This window comes from Rhinolophus hipposideros (genome assembly GCF_964194185.1).
Source record: "Rhinolophus hipposideros genome assembly, chromosome: 4".
Classification (NCBI taxonomy): domain Eukaryota; kingdom Metazoa; phylum Chordata; class Mammalia; order Chiroptera; family Rhinolophidae; genus Rhinolophus; species Rhinolophus hipposideros.
In genome coordinates, this window is record NC_138050.1 from 46,476,023 (window position 1) to 46,503,310 (window position 27,288).

The window sequence follows — 27,288 nt, forward strand, 5'->3', positions numbered from 1 at the left end:
GGCTGGCTGCCCATCACTGCCTGGGAGGAATGTACATGGGATTAGCCTCAAGGACTTCGTTTCTCATGGGCAGCACCAACACACACACACACACACACACACACACACACACACACACACTCACACTCACACGCACACCGTACACGTACACACACCCCACGCATGCACGTGGACAGGAAATCATTCCAGATTTTAGCTTGAGAAAGAAGCTCATCTCTCCTGACCCAGGGGATCTGGTGTCTTTTCTCACACTCAGAAATTTAACACTTGCAAAGTCCGACAGAGGCCCGCCAGGCTTGATCCAGGCTCCAAGGCATGGCTTGTTTCCTCTCATCTCTCTTGTTAGGGTTGTGGCCTTGTGGCCACTCCTGCTCTTCTAGTCTGGGGCTCCTCCCCAGCAGAGAATGTGATCTGGTTCCTTGAGCTGGTCAAATGTTGGACTTCTTTGGTTCCTGGCATCGAGTCAGGAGTCGGAATACTGGGTTGTAGGTGACCTTGGAAGTCACATAGTTTTGCTTCCTTGTGCTAAAGATGAAAAAAGCCGTATCTCAGACATTGGAATTGACAGGGGCCCCCTAAGTGTTATTGCTGTGCCTGGGGGGGTCCCTAGAGTCATCTCTGGTCCGGGAAAAATGTTCTCTACCCTTGATTTGGGATCTCAAGTCTGTTTTTCTGGTGCTATGAATGCTGTTGGCTCTTTCCTTCCCCCTGCCCTGGAGCAGTTTGGTGGAATGAGGCCCCCAAACACTGGTGTGGTCCCTGAATGGCAAGATCATGGGTCCTGGCCGTGTTGGGGTGGGGTGTGGGGCTGAGATCTGGCTCCGGTTCAGAGACATGGGAAGAGGAAAGTCTAAGAGTTGGGGGATAGATTTGGGCTAAATGTGAAATGGAAAAAGAGTCCTGTGAGTCTCTAGATCATTATCCAGGGGTAACCCTCTAGAGGCCTTTGGCATTTGTCCTCTGGATTTGATGGCTGAGAGAAAAACTCTATAGATACAGAAAACATACCCAGAGGTCAGCTGCCACTAATTACCTTCTCGAAGGAAGGCCTTAACCGTAAGTGGAACTGTGCCCCATGTTTTACTCACATCCTTGACAAACCTTCTGTTGCTTACTTTCGTTTAAAGTGCTGAGCGTGCAGAATGGAAACCACATACGGACACTAACATCCTTGACTTATCCTGGGATGGCTGCCTCTTATAGTGTTTTGGTTTGGGGTTTGCCTGTGGGCCCTGCGTATCATTTTTCCTGCCTTTGCTCTGCACAGGTGCCCACAGCTGGGTGAACAAATCCACTGTTGGAAGAACTTGAAATCAAGTCTTTGTTTCCAGTCTACTTGGTTTCTGGCTTGCCAAGGATGAGCCCTGGTGGCTTATGGTCTCTGAGTCTTATCGTTCCCTTTCCCTTGTTCTTCCTTTGTCTGCCGTCTCCCACTCTCTTGCCATATTAGTTCAGGTAATTTGAATGCATTTTTGTCCCGATTTACCTGCTTAGGGTTATGCTTCCTGCTAGGATTGTTCTTAACCCAAATTCACTTGTTTGGGGAATCCTGCCTCGTTGTTGCCAGCTACCTTCCCTGAGAGCTGGACCTTCCTTCATACTCTGGGCCACAGGCTGAGAGTCTTGCTGTCAGTGATGTGTCACCCAGGACCACAGGGTCGCCATCTCTGTTCTCAAAGTGTTTCCAGTTGTTGGGAATTCCCTTGCTCTGTCTGTCCTGCCCTTCGATTTGACTGTCCCTTGATTGCAGAACCTGCACCAACTTTGCATGCTGGGCCTTCAGGCTGCCTCTCCGGGATGTCTGGGGGCAGCCTCTGTAGTCAGTCCAACAGCCTCCTTCGTTTCCCTGGCAACTGAGCGCTCAGGATGCTCTTTGTGCTAGAGCCTTCTTTGAGTTTGAGGTACCGGATAAAACTTGTGGCCCCTGCTGGAAATTCTTTACATTTTCCCTGACAGCAGAAATTTCGGCTGGCTTGGCAGATGCCTAAAAAAGAAATATTGCTGTGACATAGCAATATTTGAGAACATTTTACTTCTTTAGTTGTTGGCTTAGCTCTTTGTTGTATTAATGGCCAAACAACCATTCTAGACTCGAGAGTGAATGTTGTTCTGAGTTGTGAAATAGTATTAGTGAGCATTTATTTATGTGTCGAGCACTGTTCTAAAGACTTCATTGGCTTTTCATTACATTCTGACAGCAGTCTAATTGGTAGGTATTATTGTCCTCATTCTAAAGGTGAGGTGGGTGAGGCAGAGCGGGGAAGAAATTTGCCCATGGTTACATAATAAGAAAGTGGCAGAGCCCTGGCAGACTGACTCTAGTTCCTCTGCTATTATTGCTAATAATGAGACAATCATCTTAATGTTGCTTGGGAGGAAGGAAAGCTTTCAAAGGTAGTATCTGATTAAGAAATAGGTGCCAGAGGACTCTCAGGGCTGGGAGCTCGTAGATGGCAGGGGGCTCATCTGGTTTAGCTTTTGATCCACAGTGTCCAGCATTTGAAAAATGTGCACTCATTGAATGAATGAATGAATGAATGAATGAATGAATGAATGAACAAACTAATGAAGCTGTCAGAAAGGAGGCGGTTCTGAATTACAGAGTGGCCCGACACCGCTCTTCTGGGGTTGGGGACGTAGCCTAAACCAAATGTAAGTTCTGTAGAGTGAGACAGAGCAGCATGCCAGGAGTCAGGAGAAGATGGATCAGAGGTGATCTCCAGGAGGAAACTGGAGGGTTTTGGTCTGTCCCCGTTGAGAGAGACCTGGGGACTCTGTTCTCTCACTGAACATCCTACATTTATAGGGAAAAGGAGACGCCTGGTATGGTATCTTCGTTATTTAGTAGACATTAGTAAGCAGGGGTTTTTCTGAACCCAGGTCTCTGATCTTGCCTGTTTAAAGCCCTTGGTAGGTGGTATTTATGGAGCCCGTTTGACTACCACTGTTACTGTGATTACTGACCGCGGGTTATACTTACCTGGGTGGTCACCTTATGCCAGCCATTGTGTGAAATGCTTTACATATATCACCTAATTAAGTCCTTGCAATAGTCCTGGGACTCAGGGACTATTGTCCCTCTCACAGTACTCTGCAAGGTGCTGAGAAGTGCCGTGCTTTTGCTCAAGGTTGCACAGATGGTAATGAGTGCAGAGCTGGAGTTGTCTGTCTGACTCGAGTGTCTGCACTCTTCTCCCTTGCCTGCCATCTTCCTCCTCCTGATGTGTGTGCGCTCAGCCCTGGGCAAGGTCCTGTGGGTGATGTGGAAGGTGAACTCAGTGAATGAGGTCCTTGCCATTAGGAAGCTTCAGGTTCAGGTGGGGAGATGAAAACAATACACACACACCTGTAGAGCTAGAAATCTGAGTCCATCTTTATAACAAGATACCATATCATTCAGGGGAACGACACAGCTGCCAATATGTATTGTTGGTTGAAGGAGAAGGGCTGCAGCGTTCCCTGCCGCTGCCGTCTGGGGAAGAGTCAGGCCCGGAGGTGGAGTCTTACTTAGATGGAAAGTTCTCAGACCTGGGCGACGAGGTGAAGGATCAGATCCTGGCGCTGCCACCACGTTGTTTTGTATGTAAGCAAGTCATTGTCCTGTCTGGGCTGTAAGCACTGTAGATGATCCACATGCAAAAGCCTTAGCATGGCTTTTGGTCCTCCATTTCCTGAAGGGCTGAGAATAGCCTGAGATTCTGGAGCTCAGCAATACTGTTTCACCCGTGTTTGCTATACATGCCCTGTGTGCCAGACATCCGTCTAGATGCCGAGACTTCAACAGTGAACAAGACAAAGTCTTCACCTTCATGGAGCTGACACTGTTGGTCGGGAGACAGATGATTACCTAAAAATGTGGCAGGAACAGCTGCGGGGCACCCCTTCATGGAGGGGGTGGCACTAGATGCAGGTCTGGAAGGATGGGTGACATTAGAGTAGTAATTATTACTATAAGTGATTCACATCTGTAGTGCACTTTCCGGGTTTTGAAGTGTTTTCACTTACAATATGTCATTTGATTTTTGTTGTGCCCCCTGGAGGAAGGGGAAGAGGAGGGCATTCTCAGAGAGGGAAACAGCAGTCATTGTGGGGCAAAGGCAGCACCGAGGAGGGAAGGTGAGCTCACCTGGTTAGAGGATGTTTAAGGTCGGGTTTCCCAGAAGACCCCGGGGACAAGGATTTGTGGCGAGTTCTTTATTAAGGAAACATTCTCCTGAGAGTGTCAAGTGTGCTGGGAAGCAGCACATGGAAGGGGAGGAAGCCAGACATGAGTGTGAACTTGTGAGAAGTCTGCAGAGGGCAGGCCTTAGCCCGATGCTGCAGCAGGGAGCACAGTACTTGAGGCCTAAGCATTGTCCCAAGGGTGTTGGACTTCCCTGTGCCCTGCCGGACAGTCACTGGCTCTACAAATGTGGGCCAAGTGGCCCCCATCGCCGGAAGGCAGCCCTCTGAAGCGGAGCTGCAGGTGCTGCACTTTGTGAGCACAGCCAAATGGCCGAGATGGGAGGCCAGTGACAGTGTCTGCTCATGGGACATAGACTTGGGTGCATGATAGGGGTCAGCCTGCTTGGACCAGGTACAGTCTTGAATGCCTGCCTGACAGAATTTAGAATTGATGGGGTAAAGTAAGGAGTCAAGGTTTTTAACACAGGCCCTGGTGATCCCAAACAGATCTAGGGTGAAACCCATTAGCTAAAAAGGACCACTCTAAATGGAAAATTTCGATAGTATTGATTATGGCCACTGATTTGGCTAATGCATTTAAAAATCAATACGTTGACAACATTAAGCATGCAGATAATTCTTTTTTAAAAAAGATTTTTACTAAAATATAGCTAACACAAGAATTCTTAAATAGAAACAAACATTAGCTGTATTTCCCTTAAAACACTTCTATGATACAATGGCACCAGCACTTGTATTTTAATTTAATGTTGGTCCCGATCGTGAGAGTGGAGATGAAATTCCTTAATTAGGCTTCTCGACTTCATTACTGTAACCTACCGAGTAACTAACTATGTTTTAGTTGCACAGCAACGCTGACGTTCCACCTTTCTAATGCCCACTTGGCCAAGTAATTGCAAGGCTAAATTATATAGCCCCAAACAAAGGATAAACAGAAGCATGGAAACAATATTACACTAGATTGTTGTTCTTCTCAAATTTATTCTGTATAATGTATTTTCTCTCTTGTCCCAAAATACTGAGATGCTTTTATTTTCTGAAGGCCACGATGTAAATTATGAAACAAAATATCCATAATATCAAAAAAGATTGTATCTCTGCATCTCTCCTGGTATCTCTGGGGCTCTAATAAAAACTCTTTGCTTTTTGCTTTTTTTTTTTTTTTAAATAAGCTGAAAGCAATTCTTTTTATTGAAAAGGGCAAAGAGCTTCAGCTTGCTGACAAAAAGATGAACATTTCGCTGCATTTTAGTAGAAAGAATGTGGTAGAGTGGGTGGAAATTATATTAGTACATAACATATAATGGACAATAGTTTTGTCTTAAAGGCTAGGCAAAAATTGTTTATTTTTTTTAATTGCATTCTCTGTATCAGAAAAAATTTGGCTGAAATCCAACAATATTTCAAAGAGTTTTTGGGTAATATACTTCACTCTGTCAAAAATGCCAAGAACTGGTAAGATAACTTTGTTTAAAAACTGGCCAACACATGCACATGGTACAAAATTTGAAACGTTGGAAAGCTGATGTGGTGACAAGTTTCTCCCTCCTACTCCTGTTCCCCAGTACATTTTCCCCTAGCCAGAGGCAACCAGTATTACCAGTTTCTCGTGTGTTTGTCGAGAGATATTCTCTGTAGGTACAAGCATCATGATAACTCTTAGATCTTCAACAGTTGTTTGGGCGAAGTGTTTTTTTAATTTGTGGATTTTGTGTAGTTGGTATGTTAGCTAGCCAGGTGGACACATAATTTCAAGTGTTAAGTAGAATTTCTGACATGCTTTTGTCTATATTGTGTTAGAGTAAGAATGCAGAATTCCTATGGGAAGAAAAATTCCAAAAGAAGATTTGAAGCGACAGCTCTGTACTTTTACTTAGAATGCAAACTCTGTGTAGGCCTAATTATTATTAAATTAATGTTTTTAGAATTAATTTATGTGTGGACTTCTTGAGAGTTAAAATACTGTAAGAGCAATTTTGTTTTATGCGTTTTCTATGGTAATCTTATTTCTTAAAACTAATTCTTGTCTTTGTAACAAGACGTATTTTGCCTAAGTTAAAAAGTAAAAACTGAGAAACCCTTTGGGATGGAAAGTCCTGTTAACACTGAGCACTACTTCGTATGAAAGTCCAAGCAACTAAGGCAAAACCGTGATGATGACTGTTCCAAGTTTTCTTAAAATTTGTCTTTGGCTATATTGTTATGTTTTGCTTTAGATGTTAACCTTTAGTATTTGTTTAATATATCTGTTGCATCTGGTTTTATATATTTTATATATTTATATACAAGAATGCAATTTTATGAATAAAGTAATGTCGCTAAGGAAAAACAGGGCTGTTTGGGAGCAGGGCTGCATATTAGATTTTGCTTCATAGCCAATTTGTATTTGTTATATCAGCTGACCACAGGATGACTTAGTGAATACATTAATTAGGGAAGTATCCATTGTTGTGAGCCTCCCCCCTCATCTCTAAAATACGGGTAACGATATGAATTATCTCCATCTGTGACATGTTTGCTGTCAAGATTAAATAAAGTAATGTATGTGAAAGTGCTTTGGTAAACTCTGAAGTGTTACAGAGATGTGATTTGTTAAGGAAATTTGTTCTGGCAGTGACATCCGAAGGACGGGAAAGTAGGGAGAGCCTGGAATTGGAGATGACAGCGAGGAGTGGTCTGACAGCTTCCTTATGTATCTGCAGCGATGATGGGAATGGTGGGAATGGAGTGGAAGGGCCAGATTTAAAAGCCATGGGGAGGAAGAAAGGCTTGACGACTGAGTGAAGGTGCAGTAGACGAGTCAAAGGTTTCGTGCCTGCTTGACCGGGGATAGAAGGTGCAGTTGCTGAAATGGGGAACTTGGGAAGGAAACCAGTGAGAGGGTGGAGGGGAAATGATGACTGACTTTGAGGGAAATGTGGAGGAGGCTGAATTGAGGAAAGGGATGAAGGCTTTGGCTTATTGAGTTGAAGGTTTCAGAACCATTTAGGTGGCCAGTGGTTGATGTCTTGGAACCTGAATGTGTCCAGGCTGTTATCTAGAGCCCAGGAGTTTCACCATGTCTTTAGGTCATTTTCACCAGGATTGGAAGAAGGAAGTGAAGGAGCTGGGACTGTGGTGGCCAAGAGACTGACACATCATGAAGTCCTTCCTGGGTAAAGCCAGTGTTGGTGCATGTCCACAAGAAAGAGACATCCAGATAACAGAATGAAAGCATTACACCAACACAGCAATTTATGATATAGAATTGACTTTTCTTGACGAGAAAGATTAAATACATGTTTTTGAACTGGGGCATGAAGAGAGTAGCCATGGGCATTTCTCCTTTCCTCCAGTTAGTTGTGGGAAGTGGAGCTATAGAATGGAGGGGAGGAGTTGTGTCTGATGCCAGAGCAGCAGGTAAAGTCCCATGTCACCTAATACCTGGGAGGAGCTTGGTTACTTTCTTTGGGGTTGTTCTCTCATACCAGCGTGAGAGCTGTGGAATGGGGGGCAGAAGGAATAATGCTCTTCCCTTCAATCCCGTCATATAGCTCTTTTCAGGCAAGTGCTTCCCTGAGAGTCTGTGTCTGGCCGTGGTTTTTGGTGGTTTGAGTTACGGTTTCAGGCCATGGGCAGCCATGGTGGCTTATGCCCTACTTATGGGATCTCCATGTGCATTCCTTTCCTCCTTCTCCCACTAGTTAACCAGCAAGCTGGTTTTGCCTGCCTGCTGTGTTCCTTGCTGTCTGCTAGGCATTCGGAGGGATAGAAGAGAAGGTAAAAAGACACCAGCATCTCTTCTTCTCCTTTTCCACTCTCTGAATTTGTGGTCTTTTGGAGTTTGGCACCTAAGAGCCAGTTTGACTAGTTCCTGCCCTGCCCAGCTTGGGCAACTCTACAGGGCCTCTTTTGGTGTAACCCTGCTGGTCCTGTCCTTGTATTTACCTTTCATTGATAATCAACTCTTAGATAATGAGCAGGTTCTTGTACATTTGAAGGATTGTCTCATGGGAGGTGGCATGGTAGAAAGGAAAGTGTATGGGATTTGAGAATCAGGAAGGGTTGGGTTCGAATACTGGCCTGACTACTCAGTACCTGTGTCACCTTGGGCAAGTTGTTTCACCTGTTTAAGCCTTAGTTTCTTCATCTGTAAAATGGAATTGTTAGGATTAAGTGACAATGTGCAAAAGTACCTAGCAACAGACCTGGTGCATAATAGACTCTGAATATATGTCAGTTTCTGTCCTCCTTTCTCAAGTTGTGCTTTGTCCAAGCAGCAGATTAATGTTGGGAGTAATGAGCTGTGTCTATCTTCATTTGCCTCCCTGAGGAAGTCATTTCCCCAAGCTGAGTCTTAGACACCTCACATGGTGAATGACGAGGCATCAATAGAACCTTTTAGTGCTGACTTTCTGTGAATTTATGAATCTATTGTTAGATCTTCTGGTCATTTCTATGCTTCTTTTACTCTCACTAGAAGATGGGAACATTTTTCTATTTCAACAAGAAATAATGATGTTGCTTCTAGAAAAACAGCCTACCCTGAGAGGTGTGTCACAGCTCTGTGTGGGCACCTCACCTTCTTCCTTGGCGATGGAAAAGAATCAACCCTGTATTTTCCATTCCTGGAGAGTGGGCTCTCCTTTGAGGTCCTTAGTGGCAGAAGAACACTTGAACAAAAAGCAATCCGCTGGCAGTGTCTTCATAAAACCATCAGTCATTTAACAGGAACCTGCCCTGGGCCCTACGTGGTTCCAAAAAATTTAGAAGTCCCAGAAATGTGCAAGTTGCACCTGACTTACAGACACTTTCACACACAGTCGCTGCCAGCCAATGCACATGCCTGGAATCTCTTCTCTCCCTGCCCACAGCCCTTCACTTCTCTTCCTCCTCCCTATTTACTGCTGGTGCAGCAACCAGGGTCACTCTGTGGGTTGTGGCTGGGTGTGACCCTTTCTCTCACCAACTGCTGCATCTCCAGTGCAGAGTCAGCAGGACTAGCCAGTGTCGGCAGCAGTGGTCCTCAAACCTGGTGGTACTCTAACAACATATGGGCATCTGGGCCCTACCCCAGATCAGTTAAAACCCTAGGGATAAAGCATGAATATTAGTTTGTTTTAAAAAAAATCTCCCCAGATGATTCACATAGCAAGCAGCCTTCCCTCCAACATCTGTCTGCACTCCCCGTCAGCTCAGATGCGCTCATCTCAGATGTTTCCTGTCCCTTTTCCTAGTCCATTCCTCTACTCCCTCTCTCCAAGTCCTTGAAGCCGTTTTAGTTGGGACTGAGTCCTTTCAGACCCCCTCTACCTGATTCCTGTCTAACAGGAACCCTGCCCCAGGTCATGGGAGCTGCAAAGTAGATGCCATCCAATTTCCAAACATGAACAAGTCTCCCAAAGAAACATTGTTTGCCCCTGGTGGATAGAAGCTGTGGCATATTCCAGTACTCCATGAGTGTAGCAGGCATTCATGGATTGGTTTGGGAACTTAACCACCATGTAAATAGTGTTTTCATTAAAAAATTGAGGAGTCTGCTGTTTAGAGGAATAGGATTCTACTCATGTTCTCAGTGTGCTTAAAATCTAGTAAGAAGAGACTTAAACTCACAGAAAAATATACTTGAATACAGAATCCAGGGCTAGATTTTGTCATGTAGACCAGTTGTTCTCAAACTTAGGCCTATTTAGGGATCACTTGGGAACATTAAAAAAAAAAATGTACATGTTCTGCCCACATTCCACTTGATTGTGATTTAGTGTGTTTTTTTTGGTGAGACTTGAGCCTGGGCCTTTTCAAACAAGCTCCCCAGGAGATTCCGTTGTGCACCAAAATTGGAGAAGGACCTGTGTACATGAAAAGAGTGAGAGGAGAGATGAGGGCGGGCTGCAGTCAGTAGAGCAGGCTTCGAGCAGGTGGGTGGGCCCTCTTGTCCTTTCCTTGCAGGAGATGGTGCTGTGGCCAGGAGAGGCAACTTGGTGTTTCCGACACCCTGCCTCTCCCCAGGTGCTGTTTCCTGGTGTTCCTGCCCTGACATTTGGCTGCTGAGGCCCTCAGCCCAGGCATTTGGCATGAAGTTGACCAGGAAGTGTCTGCCTCGGGCTGCGAGCTGTTACCGTTAATCTCCTAGGGTCAGTAATTGGAGTGGACACTGAGCCATCATTCTGGATCAAGCCTCAGTGATCCTGGGGCTGTTTTCTCCTGTCATTCATTTCCCCCTGGGTGGCGAGGAAGGTGGGGTGGGGATGGGGGTGGGATAACTGCCTTTTCAGACATTTGTCATATTTTCCTGGCTTCTCATGGTAGAGAAGCGGTGCACATGAGCCTTGGAGCAGATGGTAGGTGGGCTGTGGGTAAAAGGAGTGAGGACAGCCCCCAGCCTCCAGGGTAACTGGGCTGGGAGAACTGCTGGGAGAACCTCTGCCATCTCTTCCTCTCTGAAGCTAGAGAGCTAAGGGGAGGAGGGGACCAAGGGTGGAGCAACCCTGGAGGGTGGAGGGGATGAAGTAGTTGAAATCTGATCGGTTTCTATCTGTCATTACATGTGGGTTAGTGTCTGAATGGTTCCCCAAGTCCCACTTCATCACTCATCATTCAAGATAGGGCTCTGGAGGCCTTTGGGCTGTGGTTTGGGGTCAGGAGAGTGAGTTGTGCAAGACCAGCCCTGAGACTTGGCGTCTGCACCTTGTAATTAGCATGTGGGTCGGGGATAAGAACTACCACAGCTCAGCTCTCTCTATGTATTTTCATGTCGTTCCCCCAACAAGCTCATAAAACCGGGCTTATTATCCCAGTTTTATAGGTAAAGCAACTTGCCTACAGCCATAGGGCAGTAATGGCACAGCTAGAAATCCAACAGCTCAAGCTTTTTAAATGACACTGTGCTGCTTCTAGGGCCTTAGGGTGGAAGTTGCCAATTATGTGACCTTGGAAAAAATCTCACAAGTCACTCTCCTCAAGTGCAAAACGAGGGGCTGGGGTGGGCTGGGTGCTCTGTGTGTGTCTGGAGGTTGTGCAGACATGGGCTTGCTTTTGGCCGTGTCACTCAGGAGGACCTGAGTCCTCGTCCAGAGTGGTTCACCTCCTCTGGGGCGGTCAGCCACTCACCGGCCTTTTGAGTGGTTGTGGCTCCTTTTTGGACTCTGATTTAGGGGTTACAAGGCGTATCTCTCTTTACCAATAGAGGTTTCCAAAAAAATAAGCAAATGCAGTCACTGTGTAATTGGGAAAAAAATGTGTAAATCAAGTCACCCATATTTGAAATGCTAATCTGGCTACTCAAAGGCAGCTTTTAGACATATGGACTCATTTGCAAAAGTAGGGAGATGTCCTTTCTAGCTCTGTCACTCTAAAATGTTAAGGCTCTGAGAATCCTCCTAGCATGGTAGTATTCCCATCCATTTTTTTTTTAACGTATTGGACATTTCACACATTGGATTTGCTTCAAAAGATGTATGTTAATTTAGATAATTGGACCTAGAATGATTCTTCCTTTCCATCTTAAGATACTTCTTAATGGCAGTCTCCCCAAATGACTCATTTCACTGTTAACCCTTTAGGAAATTTACTGTTAGGTTGGTGCAAAAGCAATTGTGGTATAAAAGGTTAAAAATAATTGCGAAAAACCACAATTACTTTTGCAGCAACCTAATAAATTCCCATTATCCAAGATTCACCTCTGTTTATTGCTTTGAGATGACCCCCGGTAATGGGTGCTCAAGGTTACTCTTTAAGCTTATGGGAACAGTTTAAGAGGTCACCCGGAGCTATGGACAGGTTCTCAGGTTCACAGGGAACGCATTTCCCAAGTAAATTAGAAACTCCACAGCTGTGATTTCTTGGCCATTTCTTTGGTGCGCTACCATCCCTGGGTGGTAGCTTCATTGCTTTATTTCTGATGGTAGAGAGATTAGAAAGCCAAAGAGATTTTGCCAAGGTACATATGGCCACACAAGGTGCCTGTGAATTTCTTGCTGTTTTACTAGTACATTTTACTTGATGTTTTATAGTGTATGGACATCATTCCATTTGGTGCTCGTAACAGTCCTATGAAATAGACTGAACCGCTGTAATTTTTTTATTATTTCTGTATTGTGTGAATCTGTACCCTGCATAGTATGAAAAGAATTTGAGTTGGCATGAAACAGAACCAAGCCAACAAGGAAATCAGAGCAGTCCCGACAGAAAAAAGGAACTGCTAACACTTGTTGAGAGTCATCTGTGTTTTAGGGATTGTTCCACATGCTCTTAAATGTATTAACTCATCCTTACAACTGCCTTGTGAAGTAGCTGCGTATGGTTATCAGAAGGGAAGACTAAAGCTTAGTGGGTAAGGAACTTATTTGTAGTCCAATGGTGGAGTCCACACTTTTAACCACTGCATTAGGATACCTCTCTATAATAAATAAGGCCATGGGTAACGTTAATGCACATGTACCGTGGCAAGAATTACCACTGTTTTATAGGGGGAGACAAGTGAGTCAAGAATGGTTGCAAAGCCAGTAAGTGGCATAAACAGAACTAGAATCATGGCCTCTTATCTCTTAGTGCCCTTTCCATGGCCTCACGTAGCATCCTTCTTAAAATGAAACACGTATTTCTTTCAGAACCTGGCAATTGGGGCAGGAGCTGTCGGATCTTTGCAGCTGACCTACATCTCGAAGGTAATGTTGGCCTGGAGCGCTGGGAATTTATATTCTGTAAGTAGGTTTAGTATCTAAACAAGAGGAAGTGCCAAATCCTTTGGGCGTTAGCATATGGAGATGTTGCATGGGCAGTAAAAGGCTCCCCCTTCCTCACGCTGCCTATGGAAGCTCTGCTGCTGATCAGGAGTGGGTGGAGTGAGGTCAGCAGGTTTTTGGAGGGTAGGCCTGCAGCCTCTTACTCCTGGGACACATCAGTCAGACACGCTCTGAGCTCCAGCAAAGGAGGTCTAGGTGGTGGGGGTAGGAGTGGGACATGACCTTTTTTGTAATTGGGACAAGGAGGAACAACAACAAAAAACCCCAGTGACTGTAAAGAATTCTCCCAGAGGGGATAATTAAACAGAAGCCGCTCAGAAATAGTTGGGGCTGCACTGGAATTTTATCAATCCCCTGGACAGGATTACTGCCGAGGGAAGGCTACGAATGCCCTGAGAAGATACTCAGATGTACCAGGACACCATTCAGCAGCCAGATAACTGCTGGAGAGTCTGGCAGGCAGGCTGACAGGCCAGCCTTGGTCTAGTTTGTGCAGATGGGGTGAGAGCAGACCCTCTTTGGTGCTGAGACCTGAGGGTGATGTTTGGGGCTGGTTGATGAGGCCCAGATGTAGCTGCTGAATTCAGCTTCTTTTGGCGGCCCCTCCCTGGAGCAGGCTCCAGGGCTGACCCATGATGCAGCAGTGATAAAAAAGGCCAGGGAATTTAGAGTCTCACCAGAAAGAGGAACTCTTTGTCCAGTGAGGAGAGCCAGGTGGCACCCAGCCAGCACTAAGGTTCCTGAAGTTCTGCTCTCCCCATGTACTCCTCCTCACTTTAGGCCTCTTGGGGACTTCTGCTTTCTTGTCCAGCTCCTCCATCCCTCTGGGTTGAGACAGGTTGGAGGGGACCCTAATCTGAGCAGCTCCTGGCTCCTTCTTGTAACAAGCTCTGTGAGTCCTTGGATTCAGCCCTCCATCTCAGCTGGTCAGGGCCCAAGTGGAGGTGGAGGCAACAGCAGGGGCTATAAGAGAGTCTGGCAGACACAGCTGGGTGCAGGGGCAGACGTGCAGGGCAGTGTCTGAGCTCATTAGAGAGGAGATAATGACCTGAGGGAAGAGGGAAGGGCCTTTGAAAGTGCAGCTTTGTGCATGCCTTGTGGTAAGAAATGTGGCTGCCTCTGGGATCAGGCGGGCCAGAGGCCTGTGTCCTCCTCTGTCCTGTCCAGACTTGCTGTGAGCTCATTAGGTCATTTCTCCAGGAGATGCAGAGAAAGAGAATCCAGGGGCCCAGGGGGTGTGGTCGGAAGCAGAGAACCTCAGTATTAATGAAACCCCAAGCCCTCTTCTGTTTGAGAGGGTTTGGGAAGATTTTTTTTTTCTTGGTGGGGGAAGAGTGACTGCAATCTCCTGCTGAATCGTGGTTTATAAATGCAGCTCAGATAGGGTTTTTAGCATTCTCAGCTTTGGAGGCAGCCTCTTTTAGAAAGGATGGACCTGACTTTTACCCTTTCATGGGAGAGGCAGGCCTGGATGGGCCTTTTGCAAAACCCACAGCTGCCATGGGTCAGGTTACACAGAGCTGAGGGCCTTTAACTCCTGCCTCACCCAATGCCAGAAAGCAGGGCTTTTCCCAGAAAAACATTTAGCTGTGGTACCAGTATCAAATTCAGCATTCCAGCTTATTTCTTGTTAACCCCTAGCTGTATTCTCCCAGAGTAAAGCATTTCAGCAGTGTCAGCCAGGCTTGTGGTGTATGGTCAGCCAGGCAAGGGGTCTCTTCCATCGCTCTTGTGTGAGGGCCAGTGGGAAGATGGGGTCGTTCAGAGAAGCCAGAGATGAAAGTTCTTGACTTGATGTCATCCAGGGCATCACTGGCAGCAGGACCAGTTCTTGGGCAAACTAGAAAATAATTATGCTGGCCTTTGGCATCACCCACCTTCCCACTTTGCCCAATGGCCCTTCTCTTCTATACAGCCAGCCTACTGCCCCACCCCTTTTTTGTCAGAGCCTTGCCCTCAGTAGCTGTAAGAAGACTTTTCCTGGAACAGTGGTTCCTGTCAACAAAAATTCCCCCCAAAGAATATTAGAAAATGGAGAGATTTCATTCATGTGAACAGTTTGCAAATCAGGGAGATGCAGCCTCTGGCAGAAACCAGAAGTATACTGTTTTTTATAGAGAAAGTTCCCAATTAGGTCCATTTTATGTAAATGAGGTATCCAAATTTGTACAGTTCTGGTTGGTGCAAATCATGCAGTCCTGATTCATCGGCATTGCATACCTTGATTGGTTGTCACAGAGCAGTTCTGATTTGTGGGTTTAAATGTAAAGGAGGATATAATTATGTACTGATTGGATCATGAAGGTCTCAGTCCATTGGTTGAAAGACAAAACTCGGAACTCCCTTATAATTGTTGACTTAGAAGGTGTAAATGGAACAGGGCCTATAATTCGGGAAGCCAAGCGTTCGGTCTGAGGTTCTTCCTGGTATACAGAGTACACGAGAAGCCCCTGTTAGCAGATGGCTGCTAGGCTTTCATTATTTACAAAATTTGAGCCCTCAGTTGACCATGTGGAGTCCATCTTAGCAGATAATTCTTTCTCAGAGTTTACATCAAATGAATCTTTGATCGCAGGGCCCACATTTCTAACTTGTTGGGTGGGTTAAGAATCCTTTGGTGAATCTAATGAAAAGAGTGGACTCATTTTCCAGGCAAAGTATGTATATGTGTGTACATGCCATGATTTTGCCTGTAATCTCAGGGCTCATTGAACCCCTGACTGGTCCAGAGACTCTGACTTAGAGCCCTTCCACTCATTCTTTGTAGAGAGCTGCTTCTTCTCCTGCTCTTGATGTCACCTTATTGGGCAGTGTCTTCCTGAACACTGGAGCTGAGCTGCACCAGAGCTCCAAGACCTTGTTCTGCTGCTGCTGCTCTGCCAGAGGGGCCCCAACTCTACTTCCGGCCAAGGGCAGGCAGGGTGGGGCTGGCTAGCAGAGCCCTGCCACTGATGAGCTGGCTGCTTCTGTGGTCTTTGTTTGATCTGATAAGAGCAAGTTCCTGAGAGTATGTCTCACTGTGGAGCGGCCTTGTCTGCGTCACTCTCTGGGTGACCCGTGTTCATCTCCCTTCACGTCCCCGACCTCCTCTCACTGCTTGCATAATCCAGGATCCACTAGTCAACCACAGTTCTGCAGGTAGTCAACTGTGGCCACCTCAGGGCATGCAGGTGGTTACATTTGGCTGTCCTCATGAGAGTCAGCCTGTCAGCCACACTTCTTCAGGATCTTCTGCTCTTCACCACATCTGAAGGAGGCTGCACAGCCTGGCTTGGTCACCAAAGTGTGGTTGGGGTGTGGGAAGAGGTGTTATACTTCCCAGGCACCGAAGATTCTGCTTCTATGGTCACCAAGATATCAGGGGCAGGCCAGGGCTACCTGTCCGTAGTAAAGGAGACCCCCACCTTGGCCCTTCTCTCTGGGGGGCACAGCACAGTAGATATGACTTCATTTTCCTCTTTTGCCATTCTGTGACTGTAGGAAGGGGACTAGTAATTTCACTCTGGCTTTGCTAATCAGGAAGCTGATCAGAAATATTGAGGGTCTTATCCTTGCTAATAGCCCATCAGGGCAGAACTAGAACTAATATCTTGTTAATTCAGCAAGGAGCTGCTTTGCCAAATACTCCTCCTGTGGTAGGCCATGAGGCATTAGGCAAATGATAGGTGTACGTACATGTAATCACCCTGACTGAAACCTGGGGAACATATAAAAAAACAAACAACGAAAAACCAGGTATCTCTTTGAAAGCTTCGGTTCCCATAATAAGCACATGGGTAGCATTCTCGCAGTATAAGCTGGTAATAAGTTGTGGTCAGAGTGGACTGTTTATCATCCAACCAGGGTGAAAAGTGTCCACCAGTGGTGCACTTTCTAGTCAATGGTAAATGTCGGGTTCTGCAAGAAAGAGTCTCCTAATAAGCCAGAGAAGGTCTCGAAGCACCAGCTTCTCATTGCCATTTGAAAGCCAAAAGTAGAAAGGGAGCCATGAGATAGGTGGGTTCTAAGGTTTGGGATGGCCAAGGCAGTTCCATGATAGTCAGGGTCATACAGGAACTAAGGGCAGGGCACGGAGGAGTTTATGGGCGTGAGGGCCTATAGGAAAATGGCTGCTGAGCGACAGAGGAAGAAAATGAGTCATAGACAGATCAGAATGCGAGCAGGGTAAAGGTCCACACTGTGGTTCAGATTAAATTCCAGGGTCAGAAACCCAGGAAAACAAGATAGCGTGGGCGCCAGGACTGTGATGTCATGCAGCTCCGGCGCACAGTTCTTGGGAGTGGTCAAGACATGCCTGAACTCAGGATATGTGGGTTCACCTTTGCTTAAATCCTCATGGTGTTCAGAACTACTTAAAGATTTTCTTAGACCCTATGGCCTCTACCTCATGTCACGGTAAACATATCAAAATGAACCCACATTTCTCATTAAATATCATTGTTTGGCTGTAAAGTATTTGAAAGGATTTTAATCGTTTTACTTTTGGAATGATTTGGCTGTGAGTAACTCATTGAATTTTTGATTGGCTCTAATTTTGTGGAAGTCATCTTGCATACCCATGGTTATTGTCAACTAAGAAAATCAAAGCTACTAATTATTTTCGAATGTAATGAAATTTTTGTGAATGTTTAGATGAAACATTGATGAAGTTGACTTAATGTGACATCTTGTAGGCATTTAATCAAACACTTTTCAATGAGGTTGATATAATGTTATACAGACATTTAATTGAGTATTTTTAATGTTGAATATGCCATGTTCATTTTGTTTTTGGAGACCAGGCATTTTCTTCAGGTCTCATTCATTCTTTGTAGGCCCTTGAGAAGCTCACAATGTTCTCAGCATTTTGATCATAATGCCAAAGATGGCGTTGCTTGTATTAATAACGTGGAATGGGATTTTAAAGGAAATGAGGTATCAGAAGCAATAAATGGTCCTTCCTTTATTGAGCAGCTTCTGTATAACAGGATGGGTTAAGTACCTCACCTGCACTATTACATTTAATCCCCACGATGGCTCTATGAGGGTATGATATTATTATCCCTGTTTGGCCGAGCAGGAAATGGGGGTCACACAACTGGGAGCCCTAGCCCTTTGGCACCAGAGCCCAGGATAGACTGCCGTCCTTCCTTTGATAGGCCTCTACCTCAATTCCCATGTTGAGTATTTGGGGCAGCATTAATTTTGGTTGTTGAGGAATCTGGGCAGGTCTATAGAAAGAACTTGGAGCTGAGAGTGAGAACCCAGACAGAGTGGTGGGTCAGTCGTTATCGGACCCTTAGCAACTGTGAGCCAAGAAACCTTAATTTTGAGTCAAGAATTTTTCTTTAGCTCCTGGCTTCATGCCTTCTGTTAAAGCAAGAACCATTCCTGGATCCCCTCTATGAGAACAAGTAGGAGAATGCCCTTGGCTGGAAAGGGGATTAAGAGAATGGTGTCCAGAGGAGGATTATGACGATGGGAGTAGTTCCTAGCCTGTGGCCCCGGGGAAGGTGGCTGGCCCTTTAGAAATTCCAGGTACCATGGTGGTACCGTGCTGCTCCAGGTACTGCTCCAGGGAGGTTCAGCCTCCACCAAGGGCAGTCACCTAATCTTTGTGTGCATATGATGGAATGTGAGTTGCTTTCCTTTATCCGTTCAGTGTGTTTGAACCTTCGAGTGAGGTACATACTCAGGAATGTACATGCCAGAGGTGGGATTGAACAAGCAAGATGAGATCAAATAATAGGAGGTATAGAAATATTTCTACTTTCTTATGCCCTTTTCTTCAATACATAATGATGCTCTCTGATTCCATCAGTCCCTCTTGGGACATGTGGGAAGTGCATGTTTTCATGGGTGAGCAGTCAGGGTAGACATACAGGGAATTGATCAGTGTGTCCAAATGCAGTGAGTGACATACTGCCTCATCTTTCTGTGAACACTAAATTGGAATCTATGTATTTGCAGCAATACCACCTTCAATTTGGAGAACTGTTTAGGGGCTTGGTGGTTGAATGGAGTAGAATCTTGCTAGTGTGAGTGGGGACAGTAAAGGTTTTGTGGTTCAAAGAGAATTTTATCAGGACTCAGTGGCTTTTAAAAATGTTTTTGCAAGGGTACAGGTTAACACAGACATCAAGATAGTGGTTCTGTCTGAGGGGTGAGGATGGGACTCTATCAGGGAAGGGCACACAGAGGACTTCTAAGAAATAGGCCTGATGAGGTCCTATTTCTTAATCTGGATGGTGAGTACAGGATTTCCACTTAATTATTATTTTTTAAAGTGTTCGCACATGTTTTGTGTATGCTTCTTTTTGTAAGAAAAGTTTCACAATTAAAACATTTGAAAAACATGTTTTATAGCACTATTAGAAACATACTCATGTTTCTTTTATTTTTTATTTGATTTAGGTGAGCATAGCTACCCCAAAGCAGAAACCAAAAACTCCATTTTGCTTTGGTAAGTACTGAGCCAGAGGATGGGTTTCTGAACACCCTACAGCAACTTCCTCTTTTGCACGCAGACGATCCTGTGATCACACGTGACTTACACCCTGTGTGTATGAGTGACTTCAGTCACAGCAGTGTTCCTGGGTCTCAAGTGATGCTGCTTTCCTTGGTCTCACCACAAAGATTATTAATAACATCAGACAGAAGTACAGGGACCAATGGTGTTCCAGGTTTTACTGACTCCACAGGGTGGAGTGCAAAAAATCGACTAGAAGTTTCTAGGAACCCTCATCTCAGAGCTCAGTAGTGGTGTGCTCAGGAGAAGTGGAGACTTGGAAAAGTTGGGGGTATAATAGAAAAGAGGGAGTATTCTGTTGAGGGTCTCACTGTTGTCAAATGACTGACAGTGTTGGGTGTGACTCAGGGGTTGCCTCAAATCATTTAATCAACGATATTTATTTGGTTCTCACTATGTTTTCAGTACTGTATTGAGTGCTATGAGAAATGTTAACAGTTTTCTGTTGTGTATCGAGGGTGATGCTGATTCATGTAAGCTCATGAAGGCAAGGATACTCCTCTGCTTTGTCATTGCTGTGTCCTTAGCATGTAGGGTGGTTCTGGCACGTAGTAGGTGCTCAATAAATATTTGTTGAATGAATGAATGAGCCAGTGAATTCTGTGTCTAGTCCATCATTCTCACCTCTTATACTTCAGACTAGGAGAATAAAATGGCCCCTTGAGCTGTCCTCTCAGCTCAAGTATGGTTCATACTCTTTGGTGCTCTCATTCTCCCATTTTTTTTTTCAAATACTCATATTGCTAAACTCAAAAATGACACACTCAGATCTATTTAAAAAAAAAAATTATGAATCCAGAATTGTTAACCTAATGGAGTGCTCAGAGGAAAGAACAGGTTGAAAATGAGATCAAGGTCACAGATTTGATTATTTGATCTCAGGAACGCTTTGTTCCATTTCCCAACCACAGACAAGACTCCTAACCTAGGCCAGTTGTACCAGTGGAAGCAAGGAGCACTGGTGCCAATATTATATCTGTGTTATCATGAATGTAAATCTGTTAGCACCTCTGAAAAGCAGTTCAAGCGTGTATCTTGTCGATGGCAGCCAAGCTGTCTCATCACTGCACAACAGCATATTAAGGTTGTTGTCAGGCGTCATTCTTGTGGCCAATGGAGTAGTTCACACTTTTAAAGAGAGAGAGAGAGAGCGAGCGAGCAGTGTAGACTGCTCCTTTCCAAATATTCATACGTGTGACTTCACACCATGGGACAAGTCTTCCTCTACTTTGTGGGAATCCTCCATCTCACTACTTCAGGCATCTTAGTTTTGTGGAGTCTCGTTGGGTGGCATGTGTTCTGACCTTGATTTTTCTCCCTTCTTACCCATGTCTTTTGCAGTCATCAATGCCCTCTCTCAGCGGTATTTTCTTCAAGCCAATGACCAGAAAGATCTGAAGGACTGGGTTGAAGCCCTGAACCAAGCCAGCAAAATCACGGTATGTATGATTCCTTCTCCTTTCTGGAGGGGGTTGGTGCCTTTTCCCGGCATGTGGCTTGTTTGGGTAGAGAAGAACTCCGCTGGCAGCAGGGGCTTTCCCAGAAGCTTGTTCCAGCCCCACTTCCCCTACCTCTTCTTACACCTTGGCTGACTCACCGCAGGTTGAACTGAGAGTATGAGTTTGAATCAAGTTCAAGGGGAAGTTTATAGAGTATCTGCTTTGTGCTTCCTGGGAGGGCCCCTGGTGCTTTGGGTAATGCTGATTCAGAAGGTGGTGGGATTGGAAAATGGATTGCTGACTATAAGAAGAGTAAAGGGAAAAACATGAGGAGGGAAGTCAGAACTTTGTCCTGGCTTGAGGGAGTACTCTTTTTAATTTAAGAGGAGGCCTGGGGGATCAGTCCAGGCCATCCACCAACCTGTCCCACAAAAGTATTCCTTTTCAAAGCATCGCTGAACTAGTTCACTGACTGTTCTATGAGTACTCTAATTTTCCTTCACTTGGTTGTTCCTTAGAAATACAGAAAAAGAAAGGGAAAAGAGTAGGAAGGAATAGAGGGAAAACTATGTTTTGGAAAAAACTGGACCTTTAATAATCTACACGGACCATGTTTGTGTGCTGAAACGTTTGTTTTTCTGTATCATACAGTCAGAAATGCTTACGTTCTAGTGACTTCCAATAATAACCATTATGTGCTGTGGCAAGTCATTCTCTAGATACCTCAGGGTTCCTGAGAATAAATTAATGGAAGAAATCTGTACACCTATCCAGCACTTTTGATGCTGGACCCAAGCAGAGTACAATACAGTCATTGAAGTGGTTTTTGCTGTTAGCTTGTTATTCTGATAAACCTTGGTAAGCCTGTGAAAAGAAAGCAGAAAGGTAGCAGGCCAGAAGGGAGGCAGATTGCTGCCAACCCTTGTGTGTCTGCCCACCCACATGCTTGTGTCCATGGCTCTAGAGTGCTGATTTTAGGCAAGGTTTTCTACGTTCGTATTGGGGTCTTCACTCTTCTGTGTCTTCCACAATTTGAGGAGTTTCTTTCAATGTCTAGTATGTTATTCTTAGCATTTCTTTGTGGATTTCCTCCTTTGTTCCTGCCTGGGGAACTGGGCTCCATGCCTGTGAGGCAGTGGAGAACCTCTCTCCCTTTCTTTTGTGTCTTGAGCATAGAGTTGCTCCGATCAGCCAGTTCCCACTGCCTCTTCTGGCCCCACGGAGCAGAAGTCACACACAGGCTACGGGAGTGGGAAGGAACATGACGGTGCCCTGAGGCGGGAAGTCCAAAGGCCTCGTGTAATGTCAGAGCCTTCTTTAGGGTCTCCACAATCTCCAGGATCCCCTCGCACTTTCCTTGTTCCATTTATACATCTCTTCACTCCTCCTGCCAAAGTCCCATGGGATAGAAGGAAGAGGCGGGGGCTACTTTACTTCCTCCTTGCCTTTTTGTGTTCTGGAAGGGTTTGCACCTCATCTTATATTGTGTGTCCTTCCTTAGGGAGGCTGGCATGAGGGGTAGATGTGAGGCTGGGACACCACACTGATGACATACAGATTTATTTTTGGGCACCTGATGTGCAGAGTGAAACATTGGACACGTCGGGAGATACAGAGATGAAAGAGGGAACAGATAGTGTATTGAGCCTAATTTTCACATGTGCCATATGTTCACCCCTCTTAGGACTCTTGTGAGGTAGGTGCTTTCACTGCCACTTCGATGAGGAAAATGGAAATGAAAGTCTTGCCCAAAGTCTAGAGGTTAGTAAGTGGTAGAGCTGGGATTTAAACCCATGACCCCATGGCTCCCAAGTCCTAGGAGTTTATAAAAAGTATTAAAAACGAGCAGTAGTGTTAAAATATGTTAGATTACATACCACTTTTACATCCATGGCTTCATTTTTGCCTTGTAAAAGCCTTAAGTAGGAAGGGCAAATGTTGTTATCCCCATTCATAAATGAGGAGGTAGAAATGCCTAGAGATCAAAGTGACGTGCCCAAGGTTATGGAGCCAGGATGGATCCAGTTTTTCTGCCCACAGATCGCTGTTCATACTATGCTAAGGTGATTGAGTCCTTCTGGGTGGCTTACAACAATAGAGTTTTATTCTCTCACAGTTCTGGAGGCCAGAAGTCTGAGACCAGGGTGTCAGCAGGGCTGCGTTTCCTGCGAAGGCTCTAGGGGAGAATCCTTCTTGCCCCTTCCTGCTTCTGGTGGCTCCTGGCATGTCTTGGCGATCGCTGGCTTGTAGCTACCTCATTCCATCTCTGCCTCCATCATGTATGGCCTGTGTGTTTGTGTCACCTCTCTTCTTCTTAGGACATCAATCATAGCACTTAGGGTCCACCTTATATCAGTATAATCTTATCTTAATTTAATTCCATCTGCAAAGACCCTATTTCTAAATAAGATAACATCCTAAAGTCATAGGTGGACAATTTTGAAGAACATGGTTCAACTCACTACATTTGTCAAAAGGGTTGAAAATCGAACTGTACAAGCGAAGCACAGCTCCCCCACGCCCATTCACACCCTCCTCCCCAAGTTGGATTATCCCTGATAGCAGTGTAGCCGTGCCTGGTGAGAAGGAAGATAAATATTTGCAAGTTTCACTTCACATTACAAATGATATCCATGTGGATCTCCAGCATTAGAGAATATGCCACAGTGGATGGAAGAGGGCACACCTTTAATTAGGCCTCTGGGATATGGGCAAACCACGAGGAGGGCCTTGTTTTCAAGCTCTGGAGCATAGTTCTTGTTGAGTTGGTCCTCCACAGGCTGATTCAAAGTCTCAGGAAGCAGAAATGGTTTTGGAAAGGCTCTGGGTGGTGGGTCAGAAGCAGCCCACGATGCAGGGGTATGAACGGTGACAACCAGGCATTCTCTGGGTGGATGACAAGATTCGCAGAGGCAACACAACAGCCATGCTTCTGTGAGGCTTTTTCTGGCCTCTGCAAACTCAAAGGCTATGACTCTACTTCTTTGCTGAGTGTTCGGTATTCATTTAGGTCATTTGGGAAGAATTTCTGCTGTTCCATGGTGATTAGAACACTAAATACCCCAGGAATAACCAACATCCCCAAAGAATTCTATCACACAATAGCAAAACTCAGAGAAAGTTAGAAAGGGTGATAGGTAGGTAGGTAGGCAGGTAGGTGGGTGGGTGGGTAGGTGTATTCATCACTGGGGAGTCAGGCAGTCCTTGGGCAAAATACTTCATTTTAATGAGCTTTTATTATTTCATCTATGAAATAGAGAAAATGATGCCTACTTGATGAGATTGCTTGAGATTAGGGATGTGAAGTAAAGAGTTTAGCTCATTGCTGGGCACCGAATGGAGGCCCAAAGCGATGGGAACTGCTGTTCTCTCAGACGCCAGGAGGAAAAGACAAGGTGGCTTTCTGGCCCAGTCTGGAGAGGTGGTGGGCAGAGGTCACCCGTGTCTATGTAAACTGAGAATGCAGGCCAGAAAGAGGAGTCTCATCTTCTTTCTGGGGCCCCAGTGTAATCACAGTGGTCTTCTTCCTTTGAATAGACACCAGATGGAGTGGTCCATGGTGGAGCACTGATGGAGATGGAGAGTTCCTGAGCTGTGAACTCTTGAAAGGTCAATTCTTAGGTCTTTCTGACTCCCAAGGCTGTAGAGGAAGTGGAAGAGGATATTAGCTTTTCTCACTCAATGTGTAGATTGCAGTGTGGTTTTCAATCTACCTTGAAAATTTTCAATCTACCTTTAAAGTCTGCAGTGACTTCCCGGCAGATCCACAGAGGGCACTGAGTCCTTTTGAACAAGGGGACTTGTGATGCCGCAGACACCGCTCCAGCGGGGAGACGGGGTCCACTCTCTGTTTGGTTATTAGTCATGGCTTTGGCCAAACGACTCGACTGTTCTGGGCCTCTCTTATTGCTACAAAATGAAAGATGTCATCAGAATTTGCAGACTCTGGTATAAATGAGTGACGTGGGTGAGGAGGAAGAAAAACAATATAAATGAAGATAAATACCGACACGTGGCGTTGGTGTCGGGGAATGGTAGGGATGGTGACAAACTGAAGAATGTATTCCCCATCGAACGAGGGAAATGCTGCTTTACTGGAAACCTGGATTTTATGTGAAATATCCCAAATTTTAAAGGTAGATTGAAAAACACACTGCATAGGACAAACAAAACACGGTTTGGGCAATGTCTGCCTTTGGGCCACCAGTTTGCAACCTGTGGCCTGTGGTCTGAAACTAGCCATAAAAATTTTGTGATTATTTGGTCAGCCATGGTGCTCTAACTCTGTCAAGGAAAAGAGCAAGGATAACTCACTCTTCTGAAAGGGCTGTGTTTGTAAATGTTGGTACCATTTGTGAAATGTGAATTCAAATAATTTGTAGTGCTTTTATATTTTTATTTGCATTTCTAGAGATTTTAGAAGTATATACGGTATTGTTTGATAATCAATCACAACAACTCTACGACAGAAATGGTATTCCACCTTCCAATTTATGCACGAGGCAGTTTCGTCCCAGAGAGGTTCAAGGATTTGCCAAAGGTCCCTCAGTTAGTTAGCGACCGGTTGGGAGTTATACCCCAGGCATTGGGCTCCAAAGCTCATGCTCCCTAACCACATGTATGTTACCTGTCACCCTGCCTAGCAAGCTTTCTTCTGTCTTCACATTCTGGGTTCCTTTTCATTCTCCAGGTTACTGTTTGCACATCTCTCCTGGAGACCTCTGCTAACCACTCCATTTCAGGCAATTCCCTTGCTGCTCTCTAGCTCAGCTCCTGTTTATTTTCTTCATGGCACTCACCATGATTTGTAATTATTCTGATTGTTTTGTTATGCAGTTTTTGTCAGTCTGCCCTACTAATGTGTATGTGCCATGAGGTCAGGACATGTATCTAAATTTGCTGTTTTATCTTTGGTTTCTTGCCAGGGAAGGGCTGGCTTGCAGTAGGTACTCAGTGCATTTGTTGAATAAGTGTGTTTGTCGGGCAGAGTCCCTCATATTCAGATATGGATCAATGGAAAGCCTGAGGAGAGGGGCGTCTTACTGTAATTTAGTACATTAGCTTTCCTCACTCTTCCCCATCTTGCTTTGGCTCCCTGCTTTTCCTAAGCTTCTGTGCCCTGTTGACCACAATGTCATCATTCTTCCCAGGTCCCCAAAATTGGAAACCTGCCCCTGACAACTGAAGTTCTCAAAAGCCTAGCAGCTCCTCCGGCCCTAGAGAAGAAGCCACAGGTGGCTTATAAGACAGAGATCATCGGAGGGGTGGTGGTACACACACCCATCAACCAGGTGCTGGGGCCTGGGGCTGCCAGGGCTTTGTGGTGGGATGTAGTGTCCAGTGATGTGCACAGAGGGCTGTGCTGAGAAGGGTGGATAGGAAGTGGGGAGCCAGTACAACTTGGGGGGGGGACAGGAACATACAAGGCCAGGTGGGTGTAAGTAATGGCAGTACAGTAGTTGAGGCCACTGCATCTTGAAGCTGCATGGCCAGCATGGTTCAGCCCCATACATAGCAGCCTGACACATGTAAACCCCATGAGGAGTGGGGCTGAGGAAGGTGCCTGAGGCTGGGAACAGGCCCACTGTTGTTGCTCTTCCCGTTTGCCTTCACTGTCCTTCCCTTTCTCCTGGGTCTGCCCAACCTCCCTGAGCCTTATTCTGTGGAAGCACACAGTACCATGCCTAATGGGAGCAAAGTAAATGTTTATTTTCTTGTTTAGTTCTTTGACTCCCATAGTGGGCAGAGGCAATAGATGATTCTGCAAGCGGGAGCTGGGGTGGGCGGGGGCCGAGGGTGAGGTGCTAATCCTGACCCTGTTTCCTTGTAGAATGGTGGGGATGCGCAGGAAGGAAGTGAGCCAGGGTCCCACGCCATCCTCCGAAGGTCTCAGAGTTACGTCCCCACGACAGGCTGCCGTGTTCCCACCGGGCCTCCCGTCATTAAGAGCGGCTACTGTGTGAAGCAAGGGAACGTGGTGAGTGTCGGCACTGGGGCTAGAGTGGGTTCTGGTGGCTCCTTGGAGCCAGTGGGCGTGGGTGAAGCAGAGCTGAGAGCAGGCTGAAAGGAGCTGCAGTATTCCATGCCCCAACTGTGAGAGGCTTGGGATCCAACATTTGCCCTTGTAGATTACAGACATTGCCCCTAAGAAGAACTTTTTGCCTCCCACTGAATGTGGGAGCTCGGCTTCCATGGGGCTGGGTCCCTGGGAGCTTAGAGCTAGACCCCCCTTTGTATGCTGGGACCTCTTCCTAATGTCCTGCTCTTTCCATTTTATTTTAGCGGAAAAGCTGGAAACGTCGCTTCTTTGCACTCGATGACTTTACCATCTGCTACTTCAAGTGTGAGCAGGTTCGTAGTAGCCCTGGGGCCCTTCCGACAGGTCACGGGGAGGAAGAGGCACATGAGTAACACCCACGAGTGTGCTCATGGT

General features: G+C 45.7%; 1 protein-coding gene across 5 annotated transcripts in view; it reads left to right on the forward strand.

Moving 5' to 3' along the window:
* Positions 1–27,288, forward strand: part of PLEKHA2 (pleckstrin homology domain containing A2) — a 56,667-nt gene that overhangs the window by 11,985 nt on the left and 17,394 nt on the right. For 4 of the 5 annotated variants that reach the window (XM_081046936.1, XM_081046937.1, XM_081046939.1 and 1 more), the window contains exons 3-8: positions 12,774–12,830; positions 19,302–19,350; positions 20,758–20,855; positions 26,006–26,146; positions 26,686–26,832; positions 27,138–27,206. In XM_081046936.1, coding sequence (XP_080903062.1) covers positions 12,774–12,830; positions 19,302–19,350; positions 20,758–20,855; positions 26,006–26,146; positions 26,686–26,832; positions 27,138–27,206 — 561 coding nt within the window. The remainder of the gene's footprint in view (positions 1–12,773; positions 12,831–19,301; positions 19,351–20,757; positions 20,856–26,005; positions 26,147–26,685; positions 26,833–27,137; positions 27,207–27,288) is intronic. The other variant, XM_081046940.1, reaches the window with a different exon arrangement.